The sequence below is a fragment of the Pinus tabuliformis genome, chromosome 3_2 (assembly GCF_031772625.1).
Source record: "Pinus tabuliformis cultivar Carrire ecotype Pingquan chromosome 3_2, CPIR1, whole genome shotgun sequence".
Lineage (NCBI taxonomy): Eukaryota > Viridiplantae > Streptophyta > Pinopsida > Pinales > Pinaceae > Pinus > Pinus tabuliformis.
In genome coordinates this window covers 791,030,532-791,051,035 of record NC_142302.1, presented here as the reverse complement: position 1 = coordinate 791,051,035, position 20,504 = coordinate 791,030,532, and the positions used below count along the sequence as shown (strand labels likewise).

The 20,504-nt window shown below is 38.6% G+C and overlaps 1 protein-coding gene across 2 annotated transcripts; it reads left to right on the top strand.

Moving 5' to 3' along the window:
- The first annotated feature begins 14,188 nt into the window (after positions 1-14,188).
- Positions 14,189-19,931, top strand: LOC149182975 (protein PNS1-like). Of its 2 annotated transcripts, none has more exons than XM_089417021.1 (7): positions 14,189-14,320; positions 14,655-14,870; positions 15,140-15,567; positions 18,142-18,517; positions 18,606-18,722; positions 19,292-19,525; positions 19,613-19,931. In XM_089417021.1, exons 2-7 carry the CDS (start codon positions 14,715-14,717, stop codon positions 19,748-19,750), a joined length of 1,449 nt encoding a protein of 482 aa, XP_089273147.1. In that variant the 5' UTR covers positions 14,189-14,320; positions 14,655-14,714; the 3' UTR covers positions 19,751-19,931. The 2 variants fall into 2 exon arrangements, with proteins under 2 accessions (XP_089273147.1, XP_089273148.1); XM_089417022.1 differs by having other exon boundaries at positions 14,304-14,325.
- The last annotated feature ends 573 nt before the right edge of the window (positions 19,932-20,504 follow it).

Genomic DNA, 20,504 nt, shown 5'->3' with positions numbered 1-20,504 from the left:
ATAGGATGATGATTCTAAAGATATTTGGTAAGATTTAGACCTTTATTATTTATGTTTTTTTGGGCTAACGACAATGAATTAACTTACATTCATACATAGAGTACTACAAATAAGTGTTTTTTATTATTAATTAATCACTTAGTTATAATAAAAATTTATAATATTTATAAAAAAGAAATATTAAAAATAATAATTAGAATTAAAAAATTATTATTTTATAATATTATATATATATATATATATATATATATATATATATATAATTTTTAAATATTTTTATTTGGAATATATTTTTATATTTCATATAAAGAATATATGTGATTTAGTTTTTAGGGATTAATTAGTCTCTACAATAAAGTCTAAAGTTATTATATCAAAATTTATGATGATATTTAGTGGAAATTGAATTTGGTGGAAAGAATCTCAATCATTCTTCTCAACTACCCAAAATAAACATATTTTTAAAAAAAAAAGCAAGAATAACTACTATATTAAAAGACATTGAGTTAAAGCTTAGTTTTCATCATGACACTTAGTGGAAATTGAATGTGGGTGGAAAGAATCTCAATCATGCTTCCCAACTACCTAAAATAAATATATTTTTTTAAAGAAGCAAGAATACTATATTAAAAGACATTGAGTTAAAGCTTAATTTAGATATGTGATTTACATAAGAAAGTTGAAATCAATGGACATGGTCAAAATAGAGTATGTATCAATGACCATCTACTAACCTTAAAGCCTTTGAACAAAATACTACAATATCTACAATTTTCCACTTGTACATTTGCCAATATTGACCTAACAAAAACCAAAATTTACAGAGCAACCACCCCTTTTGCCCTTGTTAAGGGAGGGGGACATACCTCATTTTCCCTTAGCACCAAAGTTTGCCTTGATCTAGCCTTAACCCCAAATTAGCCATGTAATCGGCCTTGGAATTGTTTAATTTGAGAACATGATGACATTTTTTAGTGGGGATAGAGTGATACAAGTGATAAATTAGCTTGAAAATATGATTAAACTATGTATTTAAGAAAAGAGATCTTGAATATAAATGGTGAATTATATTCAAGGAATCATAAAAAACAATCACCTCCTAAATTCCCAAATTCACAATTTGTCTCAAACCTTGATATAAGTGATAGGCTTCAGTGACTATTGGAAATGTGACTTGAACCCCAAGCATACTGTGATGACCCCAAGAGAATGTAAATATTTAGTTTTTACTATGGTAAAAGATTGAATTTAGAAATGACATTGCAAGATTATCTCATTGATTGTTAAAGGAAGATTTCAGAGTATTTCTTTTATTTTTTTTATGCACTTAAATGTTTAAAAGGAAAAGAATACTCATGATATTGTTGGCAACTCTTGGGAGGGAGTTGGCAAGAAAAGTCAGTTATTGGAACTGACTTTAACCACCCTCTCTAACTGAAAATTCCCAAAGGAAAAGGGGAAAAATGACAAAAGGTTTGTGCTGTAGAGACAGGCAGACGGAGAGAGAAAAGAGAGAGGAAAAAGAAAAGTGAGTTGAAGACTAAGTCTGGTAAGGACCAGATAGTCGAGCACACTGTGCACCCTTGCTGAGGATAGGGATCTGGCAAGAGGAAGCTAGGGGGGAGGCTCTGGTCTCGAAAGACGAGTCTCGTGGTTGGGCGGCTAAAAGATTATGCTTAAAAGATTATGCAAGAGCTTGCAGATGACTTATTGAGAACTTAAGGACTGGCAGCAATCAGGTAAGTGAGACTGACCCTTATTTCTCTGTAAGTGTCACAAGTCATTTAAGTTAGACTGTAGATACCTATGAGATAAATAAATAGGTTCTTGGAAAGAATACTACCATTGCCATATTGGTGACATCGCAGTTGTATACAACAAGCTGCATAGTACTTTGGAACTCTGTGTTCTGAAATGGTAGACAGAGACCGAGCCACAAGGCCAACGACTCGTTCCAGAGCCTGGTGGGACGCGGACAGACCAAGCAAGTTCCGTCGTTCAGATGGAAGCGCAAGACAAGTCAAGCAAACAGCAAGGTTGAAGGCAGTTCTTCCCACTCAAGGCAAAAGAAACGGAATAGAACCGGGTCAGAGCCGAGAGAAGATGGGTTGTTCTCGAAGCCACAGAGAAACCCCAATAATAAAATAATAATAACTATTCAATTAAACTCGGTTAACCTTGCATTTACAGCTAAAATATATATAAATACAGCGCACAGAAAATAAATGGACATATAACCTTGCGGTGTTGGTCACCCTTTATACGCCTTATCTCATGAAAACGAGATATATGGGCAGCTGGGTATCTCGGCACAGGCGTTCCTATAGGGAAACGTTGTTACCCGAGACCCCTCTTAAACGAACATGCATGAACCCTCTTAGGGAAGTGTCGGGTCATGAGAACCCTTAATAAAATTAAAATGCGATGAACCAGCAGCGTTCATAGAATGAGAAGCGGCTGTATACATGTTAAAATTTAGAAAACAAACCAAGCGATACCGAGCACTGCCATTAAATTGGTATACAGAACACCGGTTATGAAACCCCGCTGTAGCTCTTGGTACGAGCGGCATGTTAGACCTGTTCCTTGCACAGCGCAGACATATGACCGGCTAACCGAGCCGTCTGCACTGTCCATGGACCGTCATATAAGCCAGATAAACAGACAATGAGATATACAAATCGAAATACCAAATAAACATATGCATAAAAACCCTCATGAGATAATATACTGCGGCAAAAATCAACAAAGGTTGCATGGTCGGAGTTCGAGGCATCCGGGTGGATAGGATTCTCCCCGACCTCAAAAAAAAAAAATACAAGGAAACCAGTATTTCCACCAACAGAGACAGTAGCATATACTTAACACTGGAATTCATTATAAATACTAAAAGATTACACTGTTAATTGTAGCTGCACACAAGTCGCATGACAGAACGGAGAAAGCCGCAAGGCTGTATTAAACATTAAACAAGAAATTACACAGGGTCGATGCCCAAACAGTATCCAATGGTGCCGTGGCCGAAACGCCCTCCGGCGTATATCTATATTAACAGTTCAAATACCAAATCACAGTTATATGAATGCAGCATTGCATGCATATAGAAACTTTCCAGACTCAACGCTGGTAGCGTTAGGGTTAATAAACCCATAACTGGCCCAAAGCAGTCATAAAAGCGAGACAGAGGAAGCCTTCCGTAGCCACCTGCGATCAAAACGGTGAGGTTAAAGGTGGGCTACGGATAGGCGTAAAGAAAACCCACTGTCAGCAGTCTCAGCAAAACAAAGAACAAATATCCTCACTCAACCGCGCACCTGTGGCAGAGCCGCAAGCACCGGATTTCCATGGGCGGACCTCCTCATCCGCCGCGAACCAGAGATGGATACCACTGCATGCAACCATCAAATAATCGTTAGTCGGTTTGAAAAGCAAGGAAAACCCGAATAAATCAACATGCAGTAAGTTAATGAACATAGGAAATAACCAGTGGAAACGCTAAAGCTTACCTCGCACTTGCAGCGGAGCTGGATGAAGCAGCGTCTCGGCTCCTTCATGCTCTCGGCGCGTAAGGTTACAGCAGCCTGAATGAGATGGAATGGCGCGGCAGCGGAATAACAATAACCCGGCAAGTAGAAAATAGAACCTTATACATTCACCATCGGGCGGGACATTTGGATGCGTTTTCGCCATTAGATCTCCTACAGAGAATCTCAGCCTTTGATCGAGCTGTGAGGTTGGCAGAGAATTTATGGCAACCATCTGCCCTCCACGTGATCGGACCGGCGGAGGGAACGCCGCGTACACTCGTCACATGGCAACGCCGTCGGCAGTCTCGGGTGGCGCACTCGGACAGTACCAAGGAAACAGCCGAAGCAACCCAAATAATTAACCATAATATGCATCGTTTGCCAAAGTGCTATACATATATATAATAATTCAACATAACATGAGTCAACGGTTAACAGCATCATAGTTGCCATGATAAAGATATATGTGCGGCCTTATTATTATAGCATTATAGTTGCCGTGGTGAAGATATATGTGCGCCTTATTATTATTCGTTATTGTGATGTCTCAGCATGCGTAGAATAGTCCACGGTTAGCATACCATATGCATAATATAAGTCTGCGGTAAACCTATGTTGGTAAATGATAAGCATACGATGTTTAATTATTTGCAAAACATAATATAACTGTGCATAGAGATGGTGAGTTATTTACCAAGGACTTGTGTTGTTTATAAAATAAAATAAAATAAAAATTTGTTGAGGGTACGGGTATGTGACAAATTGGTATCAGAGCAGAGGTTCCCATACTGTGACCTCTGGGAACGAGCCTAACCTGCTAAATGGGAGGTGATCATAGTGTTGTATTTTTTGTAGCTAAACCGTGTAAGTAACTTACGGTGCTAATATTTCCTTAATTTTATACCAGGAAAGAAGAAAGAAGAATCACAGAAGACATTAGAGATTAACAGTAAAAATGCAGAAAGCTGGCAGCACTCCGCACAGGCCCACAGCAGAACAGGGACCTGCAACCAACCCCAGAGACAACCCAGAGCTGTGGGTACAGCTTGGGGAGGAAACGCGGAGCACGAACCTGGCTATATTGGAGACAGTCCAGGACTTGAAAAATGAGATGGCCCGGTTGCGGGAGGATAATGCACGATTAACGATGGAGCAGGAGAGAATTTTGAGGAGTCTGTCAGGGAGGCAGAACCCTCCGTTAGCCAATCCTAGTGCGGAACAGCAGAGAGTGACGGAGGAACAGCACGATCAAGTGGAACCTGAAAGTTCGGCAGAAGGTGAGGATCAATCTGGCAATGCATCCGAGCTGCAGACCTCAAAACGTCAAAGGGTAGAACTGCAAGGAGAATTTCGGAAAATCAAACCCCCACACTTCGATGGAGAACAAGAGGAGGCGGCTGAAGCATGGTTAATTAATATGAACAAATATTTCCAGCTATATGAGTACGACCATAATTTGAAGGCACGATTGGCTATCTTCCAGCTGCAAGGGAAGGCAACCCTGTGGTGGGAGGAAGTCAAAATTGTTAAAGGGGTAAGTGAACGAACCATAACGTGGGAAAAGTTTCAGAAGTATTTTAAAGAGAGATACTTGACGGAGCGCTTTTATGATGAAAAGGCGAAGGAGTTCCATGATCTGCGATTAGGACAGCAGACCATGGATGAGTTTATTAATCGTTTTACTTCCCTGCTTCGTTATGTGCCTTACCTGAAGGAAGAAAAGGCCAAAGTGCAAAGATTTGTTAGCAGTTTACCCATGTATATGAGGGAAAGGATTGAATTTGACAATCCTAGAACAATGGATGAAGCTATTCGCAAGGCCAGAATCTGTTATCAGCAGAACAAACAGAAAGGAGACATTTCCAATAGGAAATGGAGTGAGAAAAAGAATAGAAAAACTGCTGGAAACAGTAAAGGAGGTCGAGGAAGCGGAGTTAAAGGAAGCAGTAAAGGGCAGAACAATAGAGCAGCACCCAGAGGTTCGTTCAGAACTAAGACAATCGGCGAAACCAGAATGGGTGAGCAATCTGCCAAGCTGGACAATGAAGGAATAACCAGACCTCCAGTGCAGTGCTGGGGTTGTGGCGGACCGCATTACATCAAGAACTGCCCGCAATGGAAGGGAACTGATCAGATATCCCAGATTCATGAGGCGTCAACTGTCGGCGATGTGGGACGAAGTGTGCCAAGGATAAATGCAGCCCTGGACGATCGCCAGGCGGAATACCAGCCCACCATGGTCGAATTTGAAGGTAAAATCTCAGACCTTTCAATCACTGTTCTAATAGATCCAGGAGCTACTTTAAGTTATATTAGCCCAAAGATAGTTGAACAGTGTAAATTACAACCTGAAAAATTCAGGAACCCTTGGCTGGTACAACTAGCTACGGGGGCTAAAAGGCAAGTAATGGCAAAGATTAATAATTGTCCCCTAACAATAACAGGACAGCCAGTGGTAGCAGATCTGAATATGCTTCCACTTGGCTCATATGATGTCCTAATCGGAATGGACTGGCTGGAAAAGCATTGGGCAATAGTGAACTGCAAGACGAAAATCATTCGATACAAGGATGATTTTGGAAAAGAACAAGAGATGCAAGGGATTAAGCGACCAGTTCAGGTCCGACCAATCACCGCATCCCAGCTAGCAAAGTGCATCAGAAAACGGTGCCAGATATATGCCATTCAGGTGGGATATGCAGAAACCAAGGATAAAACGGCCACACTGGACAATATTCCGGTGATAAAAGAATTCGCAGATGTGTTCCCGGAAGAGATCCCGGGGTTACCTCCTAAAAGAGATATTGACTTCACCATTGAATTGCTACCGGGGGCTGCCCCAGTTTCGCGGGCACCTTATAGAATGAGTGTACCTGAGTTAACCGAATTGAAAATGCAATTACAGGAATTGCTAGACAAAAATTACATCCGTCCTAGTGTGTCTCCATGGGGAGCTCCGGTGCTATTCGTCTGGAAGAAAGACGGAACCCTCCGTATGTGTATTGATTATCGACAGCTAAACAAACACACAATCAAAAACAAGTACCCCTTACCCCGGATCGATGAGCTTTTTGATCAAGTCAAAGGGGCAACGGTATTTTCTAAGATTGATTTGCGATCTGGTTACCATCAGATCAAAATTAAAGAGGAGGATATCGCAAAAACAACTTTCAGAACCTGGTATGGACACTACGAATTTGTAGTGTTACCTTTCGGGTTGACTAATGCACCCGCCACCTTCATGTGCTTAATGAACAGTGTGTTCCATCAATTTCTAGACAAATTTGTGCTGATATTTATTGATGATATTTTGGTTTATTCTCGTTCAGAGGAGGAGCACGAGGAACACCTCCGATTGGTACTGCAAACTCTTAGAGAGCGTCAGTTGTATGCTAAACTCAGCAAGTGCGACTTCTACAAAGAAGAGATTCAGTATTTAGGCCATGTAATTACAAAGAAAGGGATTGCAGTGGACCCTGAGAAAATAAAGACCATAATGGATTGGCCTGTACCTAAGGATGTGGCGGATATCAGGTCCTTCATGGGACTGGCCGGTTACTATAGAAGATTTGTGGAAGGCTTCTCGAGGGTAGCATATCCTATCACTTCCTTGCAAAAGAAAGGAAGGACATTCAAATGGACCCCAGAATGTCAGCAAAGCTTTGAGCGACTCAAGCATTTGCTCACCTCTGCTCCCATCTTAAGTATAACTGATTCTGACAAGGATTATGTAGTATGTACCGATGCTAGTCGAGAGGGCGTGGGCGGCGTGTTAATGCAAGAAGGAAAAGTGATCGCCTATGAGTCGAGGAAGTTGAAGGAGCATGAGCAGAAATATTCTGCCTACGACTTAGAATTGGCAGCCGTCATACATGCACTTAAAATGTGGCGGCATTATTTGCTAGGAAGGAAATTTCTGTTGTTAACAGATCATCATAGTTTAACAAACTATTTCAGCCAGCCCACCCTGAATGCAAGGCAAGCCCGTTGGGCAGATTTCTTAAGTGGATTTGATTTCGACATCAAACATCTGAAAGGCAAAGAAAATCGCGTGGCTGATGCACTAAGTCGAAAGGTGCAATGTTTATACGAAGTTACGCTCAGTAAATGGGAGAATTCCTTGCACGAAAAGATAAGAGCGGCAGCAGACCACGATGCAGAATATCAGCAAATGAAACAACAAATACCACTTTCCGGCAAGGAAAGTCAGCAGGGGTATGAATTAAGTGAGGATGGAATGTTGCTCTATAAAAAAAGGTTGTTTGTACCTAACGAAAACAATCTTAAAAATCTGATTTTGGATGAATTTCATACCAGCCACTACGCAGGTCATCCTGGATACCAGAAGATGCTTACTGCGCTTCGAAGGGAATACTATTGGCCTGGTATGAAAAAGCACGTGGCTGAGTATTTAGCGCGGTGTTTGGAATGTCAGCAGATTAAGGCAGAACACCTACATCCAGCAGGGTTATTGCAGCCCTTGCCCATTCCGGAATGGAAATGGGAGATCATATCCATGGATTTCATAACTGGACTGCCTAGAACAAGGAGGAATAATGACTCTATTATGGTTGTAGTAGACAAGCTAAGTAAGGCAGCACACTTTATACCCGTGCAGTCTACCTACAAAGCAGTACAGATTGCACACATTTTTATGCAAAACGTGTTCAAACTGCATGGGCTTCCAAAGACGATAATATCAGACCGAGATGTAAAATTTACATCTGCCTTTTGGAAAGCATTGTTTACAGAACTGGGTACGCAGCTGAATTTCAGTACAGCTTACCATCCCCAAACTGACGGACAGACATAACGAGTAAATCAGATTGTTGAGGACATGTTAAGAGCATGTGTCATGCAAAAACCAACGCAATGGGAGGATTATTTACACTTGGTAGAGTTCGCGTACAACAACGGATACCACACCTTGATCCAGATGTCTCCATTTGAAGTTTTGTATGGACAGAAATGTCGTACGCCCTCAAGCTGGAGTGGGTCGGAAGATAAATTAAGGTTGGGGCCAGAAATGCTCAAGGAAATGGAGGACATGGTAAAAAGAGTGCGGTCTAATTTAAAGGCTGCCCAGGATCGGCAAAAGAATTTTGCAGATCGGAAGCGAAGGTTCAAAGAGTATCAGGTGGGCGACCATGTTTATGTAAGAATACAAGCCCAGAAAAGTACCTTGCAATGGAGTGGTTGCGCTAAACTCGCACCCCGCTATTTTGGACCTTTTCAGGTCTTAGCAAGGGTTGGGCCGGTAGCCTACCAGCTTGCTTTGCCAAGCCATATTAGAATTCATAATGTATTCCATGTTTCCGTGCTTAAAAAATACATTTACGACCCTAAGCATGTGATCAAATGGCAAGACATACGGGTAAGGACTGAATTCAGTTGAACTATTGATACATATTTTTGAAAATAGAAATTAACTGATATTATTGATGATTGCAGGTCGAACCGGAAGGAGAGGTCCTGGTCGAACCGCTGAGCATTCTCGACCGGAGAGAAGTGCAGTTGCGGAAGCGAGTTATTACCCAAGTTAAAGTGCAGTGGCAGCACTATGGGCCTGAGGAGGCCACCTGGGAAGATGAAGAGCTTCTTAAGAAGGCTTATCCGGGACTGTTTGTGAACAGCAGACATCGGGACGATGTCCAATCTCAGGAGGGGGAGATGTGATGACCCCAAGAGAATGTAAATATTTAGTTTTTACTACGGTAAAAGACTGAATTTAGAAATGACATTGCAAGATTATCTCATTGATTGTTAAAGGAAGATTTCAGAGTATTTCTTTTATTTTTTTTATGCACTTAAATGTTTAAAAGGAAAAGAATACTCATGATATTGTTGGCAACTCTTGGGAGGGAGTTGGCAAGAAAAGTCAGTTATTGGAACTGACTTTAACCACCCTCTCTAACTGAAAATTCCCAAAGGAAAAGGGGAAAAATGACAAAAGGTCTGTGCTGTAGAGATAGGCAAACGGAGAGAGAAAAGAGAGAGGAAAAAGAAAAGTGAGCTGAAGACTAAGTCTGGTAAGGACCAGATAGTCGAGCACACTATGCACCCTTGCTGAGGATAGGGATCTGGCAAGAGGAAGCTAGGGGGGAGGCTCTGGTCTCGAAAGACGAGTCTCGTGTTTGGGCGACTAAAAGATTATGCTTAAAAGATTATGCAAGAGCTTGCAGATGACTTATTGAGAACTTAAGGACTGGCAGCAATCAGGTAAGTGAGACTGACCCTCATTTCTCTGTAAGTGTCACAAGTCATTTAAGTTAGACTGTAGATACCTATGAGATAAATAAATAGGTTCTTGGAAAGAATACTACCATTGCCATATTGGTGACATCGCAGTTGTATAGAACAAGCTGCATAGTACAGGTCATTATATATATATATATATATATATATATATATATATATATATATATATATATATATATACTTTGGAACTCTGTGTTCTGAAATGGCAGACAGAGACCGAGCCACAAGGCCAGTGACTTGTTCCAGAGCCTGGTGGGACGCGGACAGACCAAGCAAGTTCCGCCGTTCAGATGGAAGCGCAAGACAAGTCAAGCAAACAGCAAGGTTGAAGGCAGTTCTGCCCACTCAAGGCAAAAGAAACGGAATAGAACCGGGTCAGAGCCGAGAGAAGACGGGTTGTTCTCGAAGCCACAGAGAAACCCCAATAATAAAATAATAATAACTATTCAATTAAACTCGGTAACCTTGCATTCACAACTAAAATATACATTTATATACAGCGCACAGAAAGATAAAAGGACATATAATCTTGCGGTGCTGAACACCCTTTATGCGTCTTATCTCATGAAAACGAGATATATGGGGCAGCTGGGTATCACGGTACAGACGTTCCTATAGGGAAACGTTGATACCCGAGACCCCTCTTAAACAAACATGCATGAACCCTCTTAGGGAAGCGTCGAGTCATGAGGACCTTTAATAAATTAATATGCAATGAACCAACAGCGTTCATAGAATGAGAAGCGGCTGTATACATGTTAAAATTTAGAAAACAAACCAAGCGATACCCAGCACTGCCATTAAATTGGTATACAGAACACCTGGTTATGAAACCAGACTGTGGCTCTTGGTACGAGCGACATGTAGACCTGTTCCTTGCACAACGCAGACATATGGCCGGCTAACCGAGCCGTCTGCACTATCTATGGACCGTCATATAAGCCAGATAAACAGACAAGGAGATATACAAATCGAAATACCAAATAAACATATGCATAAAAACCCTCATGAGATAATATACTGCGGCAAAAATCAACAGAGGTTGTATGGTCAGAGTTCGAGGCATCCGGTGGATAGGATTTCCCCGACCTTTAAAAGAATACCAGGAAACCAGTATTTCCACAAACAGAGACAGTAGCATATATAAACTGGAATTCATTATAAATACTAAAAGATTACACTGTTAATTGTAGTTGCACACAAGTCGCATGACAGAACGTAGAAAGCCGCAAGGCTGTATTAAACATTAAACAAGAAATTACACAGGGTCGATGCCCAAACAGTATCCAATGGTGCCATGGCCGAAACGCCCTCCGGCGTATATCTATATTAACAGTTCAAATACCAAATCACAGTTATACGAATGCAGCATTGCATGCATATAGAAACTTTCCAGACTCAACGCTGGTAGCGTTAGGGTTGATAAACCCATAACCGGCCCAAAGCAGTCATAAAAGCGAGACAGAGGAAGCCTTCCGTAGCCACCTGCGATCAAAACGGTGAGGTTAAAGGTGGGCTACGGATAGGCGTAAAGAAAACCCTCTGTCAGCAGTCTCAGCAAAACAAAGAACAAATATCCTCACTCAACCGCGCACCTGTGGTAGAGCCGCAAGCACCGGATTTCCATGGGCGGACCTCCTCATCCGCCGCGAACCAGAGATGGATACCACTGCATGCAACCATCGAATAATCGTTAGTCGGTTTGAAAAGCAAGGAAAACCCGAATAAATCAACATGCAGTAAGGTAATGAACAGAGGAAATAACCAGTGGAAACGCTGAAGCTTACCTCGCACTTGCAGCGGAGCTGGATGAAGCAGCGTCTCGGCTCCTTCATGCTCTCGGCGCGTAAGGTTACAGCAGCCCGAATGAGACGGAATGGCGCGGCAGCGGAATAACAATAACCCGGCAAGTAGAAAATAGAACCTTATACATTCACCATCGGGCGGGACATTTGGATGCGTTTCCGCCGTTAGATCTCCCACGGAGAATCTCAGCCTTTGATCGAGCTGTGAGGTTGGCAGAGAATTTATGGCAGCCATCTGCCCTCCACGTGATCGGACCGGCGGAGGGAACGCCGCGTACACTCGTCACATGGCAACGCCGTCGGCAGTCTCGGGTGGCGCACTCGGACAGTACCAAGGAAACAGCCGAAGCAACCCAAATAATTAACCATAATATGCATCGTTTGCCAAAGTGCTATACATATATATAATAATTCAACATAACATGAGTCAACGGTTAACAGCATCATAGTTGCCATGATAAAGATATATGTGCGGCCTTATTATTACAGCATTATAGTTGCCGTGGTGAAGATATATGTGCGCCTTATTATTATTCGTTATTGTGATGTCTCAGCATGCGTAGAATAGTCCATGGTTAGCATACCATATGCATAATATAAGTCTGCGGTAAACCTATGTTGGTAAATGATAAGCATACGATGTTTAATTATTTGCAAAACATAATATAACTGTGCATAGAGATGGTGAGTTATTTACCAAGGACTTGTGTTGTTTATAAAATTAAAATAAAAAATAAAAAATTGCTGAGGGTACTGGTATGTGACACATACCTATGTTCTTCTTAATTTACGGAGCAAAAAATTACCTCCTAAAATAAACACAATTAACTAAAATATAAATTAATTCTATTATATATTAAAATAAATTAATAACAATTATATAATTTAATTTTAAACATTATAATTATTAATAATATCATTTTTATTAGTGTAATTAAATTTAGAAGATTGATTTTATAAGATCATCAAAATTTATATGTGAAAATATTTTAAGTCATTAACATCATCCAAATTACATTAATCAAAAAATATATATAATAATTTTAATATATTTTTTCTCAGTAAATAAATTAAAAATATTATAATTTTTAAAACAATTTAATTGATAATTACCATGTATATTAAAAAATTCAAAATTCAAATCTCCTAATATCCTAGTCCAAATCAACCCCTATCACAGAATACAAAACAAACCTAGTTATCAATTCTTTTCGCCATCAGGTTGGCCAAACAGTCAAGTAGTTTCACAAAAAATTCGGCAGGGCAAGCGATTAGTCGATTGAAACGTTTATTGACATCTACGTGGCATGATTTTACAATTTGACAAGACAATGACCTGCTGAGCATTTTTACTTAGTTTGCAATGTTGAATTTGAGTTATTTTTAGTAATAAATTTTAGAAATTTTTATGATGATTTTTTTGTTTAATTTTCTAAAATTTAACAAGAATTTATTAAAATCACAAATTTGATAAATAACTTTTATATAATCAAATATTTTATAAATATTTTACAATGTCAAATCTATATAAAATTAAAAAATCAATTTAAATGACACAAATCCAGATTTCACATTAAATTTTACCATCAAATTCTAATACCTTAAAATCCAAAAACTCGCACCAAAAACAACTCCTCGCTCTATATTTGGCGTATACGTGGATTTTGAAAGGACGGGAGGACAGGGTAACTGCCCTACGTTTTCCTGAAATTACAAATAATTAAATACGCGTGGCCCGCACACTAACGTGAAGTAGCTAAACTAATCTTCCGCAACAAGACAAGTGAATCTTCCCAAGAAGACAAGCCACAATCCCATGCCGCCTGGAAAATGCAATTTCATTGTAAATTCATTTTTCAAATCCCAATGCGATGTGCTGACTGGATAAGATAGACTGGAGATTCCAAAGTTTCACATGTTTAAATTCCACGCGGTTCAAAACGTCAATGTGAGATTGACCCCATTGACCCAAAGTTTTGTTGAATTATAAATTTGAGATTTACTGTGAGATTGACAATATTCATCCAAAGTTTTGTTGGAATTACAAATTTGAGATTTACTGTGAGATTAACAATATTGAGCCAAAATTTCGTAAAATTTGTTGGAATAATAAATTTGAGATTGGTAAAAATTTTGAAGAAATTTGTAAAAATTAGAGTTTGACAACATTGACTTAAAATTTTGTAAAATTTGTTGGAATTACAAATTTGAGATTGATAAAAATTTTGGAAAAATTTGTTAAAATTATATAATTATGAATTTTGGATATTTAAGATGTTATAGATAGTTTTGGTATACCAGAATTCTTACACGGGTTACTAGTAAATTTGAGATTACCTCTATTTTTTAAACAAAATTACAAATAAGACATTTAAATTTGAATTTTAGATCTCTCAATTTTCACTAATTTTCCATCACTTCAATCACGAATTAAACTATTAATCTAAAGAAAATACTAAAATTTATTTACCATCATTTAAATTTAAAAAAAAATCTAACCAAAGGAAATTATTTCCCTAAATTAAAAAGCAAACTCCAAAAAACACAAAATAGCAATTAGAAAACGCCATTGTTTAAGAGATGTAGACCCACCTGAACTTAAAAAGCCAAAAACATGCGGATTGAAGATTATTCGATCGTAATTTTAGATTCTTGATTGACCATCAAGGGTCTTCGCAGTTGGTTCGCAGTTGGCGCGCAGAGTCTTGTTGTCCAAGTCAATAGCAGCAGGCAGAGTACTCTATAATTTCCCTCTCTAGAATAATCATTTACAAATTTCCTCCATCTCTGGAATATTTTATCTACAAACATCTGCATCTTCTTAAACCCATTCATGGTATCAGTATTCAGTATCAGTATAGTATAGGCCATTCCCAATTAGCATCGGCGTTCTAACTGTATCCCTGAGGGGTTGTTTATCAAGATTGAATTTTTTAATCCGGGAGTTGTGTATCCAGGAGTTGTTTGTCCTCTTTTGGGACGATGAACCTGGTTTATCAAGACTGAGTTTTTTAGTTGGTTGGTTTATCATGAAAACTTGAATCTTGAATTACATGACTTGCAGAATATTTTATAACATTATCATCGCCATTTGAGCGGTCTCTTAAGATTCTACAAACCAGAAATGGAGATTGATCCAAACATCCAGACACACGAGAGGCCTAATCATGAGAATGAGATTAGACGGTCGAGGAGTCAGAGGGCGAGACAAATTACGCCTCTAGACCTACCACACTCCCCTGAAAATCTGCATGAGGTGCCAGCTCCTGGCGATGCAAACGTAAGTTCATGGTCACAGAGTGTTCCTGTTCATGAATTCTAGTTCTGTGTTTTTGTTTTTGAAGATTTAGAGCTGCTCATATTCAACATAACTTATTTACTAATTTTAGAATCTGAAATTTCTGTGCTTGGTTGTGCTGTGTTCAAGTTCATGAATTCTAGTTCTGTGTTTTTATTTTTGAAGATTTAGAGCTGCCCATATTCAACATAACTTATTTACAATTTTTAGAATCTGAAATTTCCGTGCTTTGATGGCTCTACTGTATGCAGGCTCCCCATTCTGCCATTGAAGTGACTGGGAATATAGCAGCATATTCTGGGGCTTACAGGAATATCCTGAGTCTCATTGTCTTCATTCTACATATTCTGGTGGCCCTTGCCGGGGTTGGATATTTTGGGTTTAAGGGAATCCAGGCTGCTCTGAAAAAGGGCAACCATAGATTTCATATAGAGCATTGGTATCCCCAGCTGGGAGCTGCTGCTGTTCTGGGTGCAATCTGCTCGTTACTATGGCAGTGGATAGTTCTTTGGAAGCCTGTTTTTGTGATAAGGGTACTCTTGTGGAGCAGCCCATTATTGACTTTCATTGCTTCCTTGATTCTTGTGTCTACTACAGATTCACCCAGCGTGGGTTTGGGAGTGGTTCTCCTCGTGTTCTCTATTGGCCAAGCCCTGTACTTATGCTGGGTTACTGACAGGTTGGTTCATCACAAACTCATTGAATTTGTATCAGAGAATATCTTCTCATTGCATTCTATTTCATTCTGGAAATTGTTCTTAAATCTTCTCTTCCCTTCCAGTAATCAATAAGTTTCAGTAAAATGTATTGCTAGTTTCCATCCATAGAATTTTTGGGATTCTAGTTGCCATCCCTGGAGTTTTGGGTTGTAATTGAAATTTTACAACTCTTATGTTTTTTAAAGTTAAAATGTTTACTTAAGTTAAAATTTTCATTCTTGTACACACAATTTTACATCAAAACTATAAGATTCTGTTCTGGTTTGTCATTAGAAAAACCAGACTAAATACAGAATTTCAGTTTTTATGATATCCATATCAGGAATTGGCTGAGTTTGAACCCAAACAAAAAAACGATAACAAAGATGGGACCTTCATGGCCATTCTTAGATTAAAAAAAACCCTTAAAAGCCCATCCTTGACCCAAAAAACCTAAGCCTAAAAAATGAAAAACCACTTAGAAAATATTTAGGACTGGTCAGATTCAAGGACTTCAATTGGGATAAGATTTTCTTGACCATCCAGAGAGCAGCCTCGAACAGGAAATATACCAAGGTAAACTTCAATTTTTTTGAGTGGAAATTTGACAACAGTTAAAAGGTTTTTTTTTTTTTTTTGTTGGTTATATTTTGGAGTTTTTTTGGGCTGGAACTGTTCGGTCAAATATTAATTTTTGCTTGATATATAGATTCAATAGGCTGAAAAATCTCTGAGACACTCAGATTATGAAGAGTTTATAACTCAAATTTATAATTCCAAAATATCTAGAACAAATTAAACAGGAAAAAAATATAGTAGAAAAATCTCCCAAACTTGAAACAGAGACAGTACAAGAAGCTAAAATGCCCACCAAAGGGTATTCTGAAAATCAAAATTATCTAGAAGATGTGTTGGTTCAACCCCATTTGACAGGCTAAAGAATATTCCTAATGCTGAATTTTGTTTTTAATAAATATACTATCTTGCCCTTCCCAGTTGCAATGCACACCTAATATTCCCTTTCCCAGTTGCGTTGCACAGCTAATATTGACAGCGAAACCTCTGTTAAAATATTTCTGACACGCATGCCTGGTTGTCAAATTTCCAACCTCGCAGGTTTGACTTCTGAGAAGCCATTTTATTATTGTCCATAATATCATGAGACCTCATTTACTCATCATTCTCATGTCAGGTATAAAATTTGTATCACTTGGCATTTTTCAAATTCATCACTTTTTCTTCAAGGTATTCTCACTGGTTTTTCTATTTTATCATATTGATATCAAAAACCACATGAGATTTTCTTTTGGTCAGGTTCATCTCTTTGTGTTGAAGCTATTCTCACCATTCTTTCTCATTTTTCATATTAATACAAAAAAAATCCTTTTTTGGGTTATCCTGTGATTATGTTTTCCAGATGACATTGGATATTTTTTTTCTCCTACACTCCCACGTTGGAGGTTCACTACATTCTCCATGTGGTCTAGACAACTTGGCAGTTATTTATATATATACGACCCGCAAGGTTAGCCACATTTTGCATCCATTCTGAATTGTTTTTTCCATAGACAACTTGCCATTTATTTTATGTATATACAAACCGCAAGGTTAGCCACATTTTGCATCCATTCTGAATTTTTTGTTTTTTTATTTAAATGTAATTTAATGTTGCATGTTTTCTGATATTGAATTATTGAATTGAAAATTGATTTAGCCTTTTTTAATTTGTGGGATGTTGTTATTAAGATTGGACAATTTTTATCATCACTGCTCCCACACTCAACCCTTTTTTGAAAATGTGCCTTGGGTTTAGCGGGAGTGGTGAGGAAATTTTTTTGTGATCTTATATACTTTTTAGAGCATTTTTGCCCATTGTAATAAAATTTTAATTTTTTTGTGATCTTATATACTTTTTAGAGCATTTTTACCCATTGTAATAAAATTTTAAGATTAGGCAATTTTGAAATAGAGTTCCCATTTTCATGATGAGTTAGGAGACATCACCTCAACAGTAAACATTACCCAAATTACTCCAAATAATTACCAATTCACTATTAAAAAAAAAACTACCTTTACTCTATTAACCCAACCACCTCATTGATTCTATTGACCCACTTCACATAGATTGACTCAGTCCAGGGCCATTTCCAATCTCCACCCTGACTTTATTAACCTTACCTTGACTTGTAGTGCATTAGGGCCACCTCCTCCTCCACATAAGACTCTGGAATGCACCTTCAACCTTTGGTTCTTTAATTTGAACAGTACATTAACCTTTAGTTGTAAATGGGGATTTTGAAGCAATACAGTTTTTTTTTAAAGCACCCTGACCGTTCAGAAGAATTTTGCAACTTCATAGAACTTTGCAGTTTTCTCTTCTACAAATAATCATCGATCAAATATACAGACACAGTCTCACCTCCACCACCAATTTTCCTGGTCACTGTAGACATTAAATGTACTAAAACATTATTTATATTACTAAGAAACGTAAGCAACAATTTATTAGACATTTTTTACAGTGTATCTTATGCCATATGTTATGATTTTTACAGGAAAAAATATGCTGCAAAAATGTTGCCCAAAGCTCTGGCTCCACTTACCAAATTTCCGGACCTGCACCACCCATCTTATTGGGTGACCCTAATTGCATTTCTCTGGATTGCTCTGTGGATTGTGGGAGTTATAGGGGCCATCAGCCAGAAGTACGCAGCACTGAGCGTGCTAGGATTTATTGTGAGTTTGGCCTGGACAATGGAAGTACTCAGAAATATAGTGAATGTCACGGTGTCGAGGGTTTTGGCATTGTTTTATCTCAGGGGAATGCACTCAGACACCTATATCTCATTCGAAAGAGCTGCAACCACCTCTTTGGGAAGCATCAGCCTGGGTTCATTCCTGGTTTCCATCCTCGAAGCTCTGAGATTCTTGGTAATTAGCTTGACTTTACTATGCATTCGAGCTGCAAGAATTATAATGCCCCTTATAGGTATAAGCTGATCAAGTTGGTTGTTTGCAGGCACGGGCATTGAATTTAGCTGAAGGAGGGGATGAATTCATGTTCTCCTGTGCTCACTGCTGTCTTGGAGTAATGGAGACAGTTTTCAGATTTGGTAATCGTTGGGCTTTTGTTCAGGTATAACTTAAACTATTAAGTCTAAAAAGTTTTCATGGTATATTGTGAGAATATTTGGGAATTTGTTTTTTTTTCATGGTAGCTTAATTAAGTCTAAAAAGTTTTCATGGTATGTTGTGAGAATATTTGGGAATTTGTTTTTTTTCAGGGTAGCTTGTGAGAATATTCAAGAATTTGATTTATTATTAACAAAATATAAGAAAATTTTCTCACAGAATTGATTTTGCAGTTATACCTGGGATTTTGAAATATTCCCAAATTTTACCATCCAAATAAAATGACCATTTTACTCCCCCACAAATATTTTTACTGTTCTATCTGAGATTTTGAAATATTCTCAATGAGACTAGCCTCAGATTTTCAGATTTTAAAATATTCTCAAATTCTACCATCCTAATAAAAATGACCATTCTACTCCCCATAAATATAAGAATCAGCTGGCCTTAAACTTTTTTGCAACCCTAATAAAGATGGTCATTCTACTCCCCACAAATATGGGAACCAGCTATTAGGTTTGGCTTTTCAGTTTTTTCGGAGTTAAATTTGAAAATTGTTATTAATGTTTGCAGGTTGCAGCATACAGCAAGGGATTTGTGAAAGCATCCCAAGACACATGGCATTTATTCCAGGCAAGGGAACTGGAACCTGTAATCGACGAGGACCTCACGAACCCCATTTGCTTTTTCAGTGGGGTTGCAAGCGGAGCCCTGTGTCTGATAGTAAGTGGGTCATGGACATTTGCAACCCACAAAACCTTGACTGCCACAGTCTCCTTACTGTCCTTTCTCATTGGTTATTTCATGGTATGCATTTTATAAACTCTACTGAGCTTCAAATTCGAATTGAGTTCATAAGAGGCTTTGCTCTAATTATAAAGAAATCGTTTGCAGACAAGAATCACCATGACGGTGCCCCAGGCTTGTGTGTGTGCCTACTACGTATGCTTTGCGGAGAATCCTCAAAGCAGGGAATTCGATAACGTTGTTCCTGATCGCATCAAAGATTATCGAGCTTCTCCTATGGTGTAATTCATGCTATATCACTGTATTATATTGTAATTGAACGAATATTTCAGCCATAGACATGTTTAGTCAGAGCGGATTTAAGTTTTCCTTGGAGTCACGGTCACTCATTTCATTGCGAATCAATTATGTGAATTAATTGTTTCAGTGGGAATATGAGATTAATCGCCCAGTTAAGGTTGTGGGATTTAAGTTTTCCTTGGAGTCACGGTCACTCATTTCATTGCGAATCAATTATGTGAATTAATTGTTTCAGTGGGAATATGGGATTAATCGTCGAGTTTACTAAAATTTATAGTTTGGGAATTTATTGATACTGAAAACAGGGATCCCCTGCAGAGAATTTGTTCATCAATAAAAGCCTTCACCAAGACTGTAATCACATGTATGAACAACTTCATCAATAAAAGCCTTCACCAAGACTGTAATCACATGTATGAAAAACCTCAAGGAGAATTCATTGGTAAACTCAATACAATCGAGATGCTTTTCAATTTCTTTTGTATTACTTGGTTGATTAACTTGTAATTTATGTAATCAAAAAGTGACCGGAATTTGATCAAATTTTTTTATAGAGGTAGTATTTGAATCATGTTTTTGATGGTGGAAAAGTGATTTGAATTCAGGGAAGTGCATGGCTCGATGGTCGGGGCAGACGGCTTCCATGCACCCAACCATCATTCGATCCCCAATTTGTATTGCTGGGTCGCAGCATATATCAAAGTTTCAATGTGGTTGTAATGTGATGTAACGAGATGTG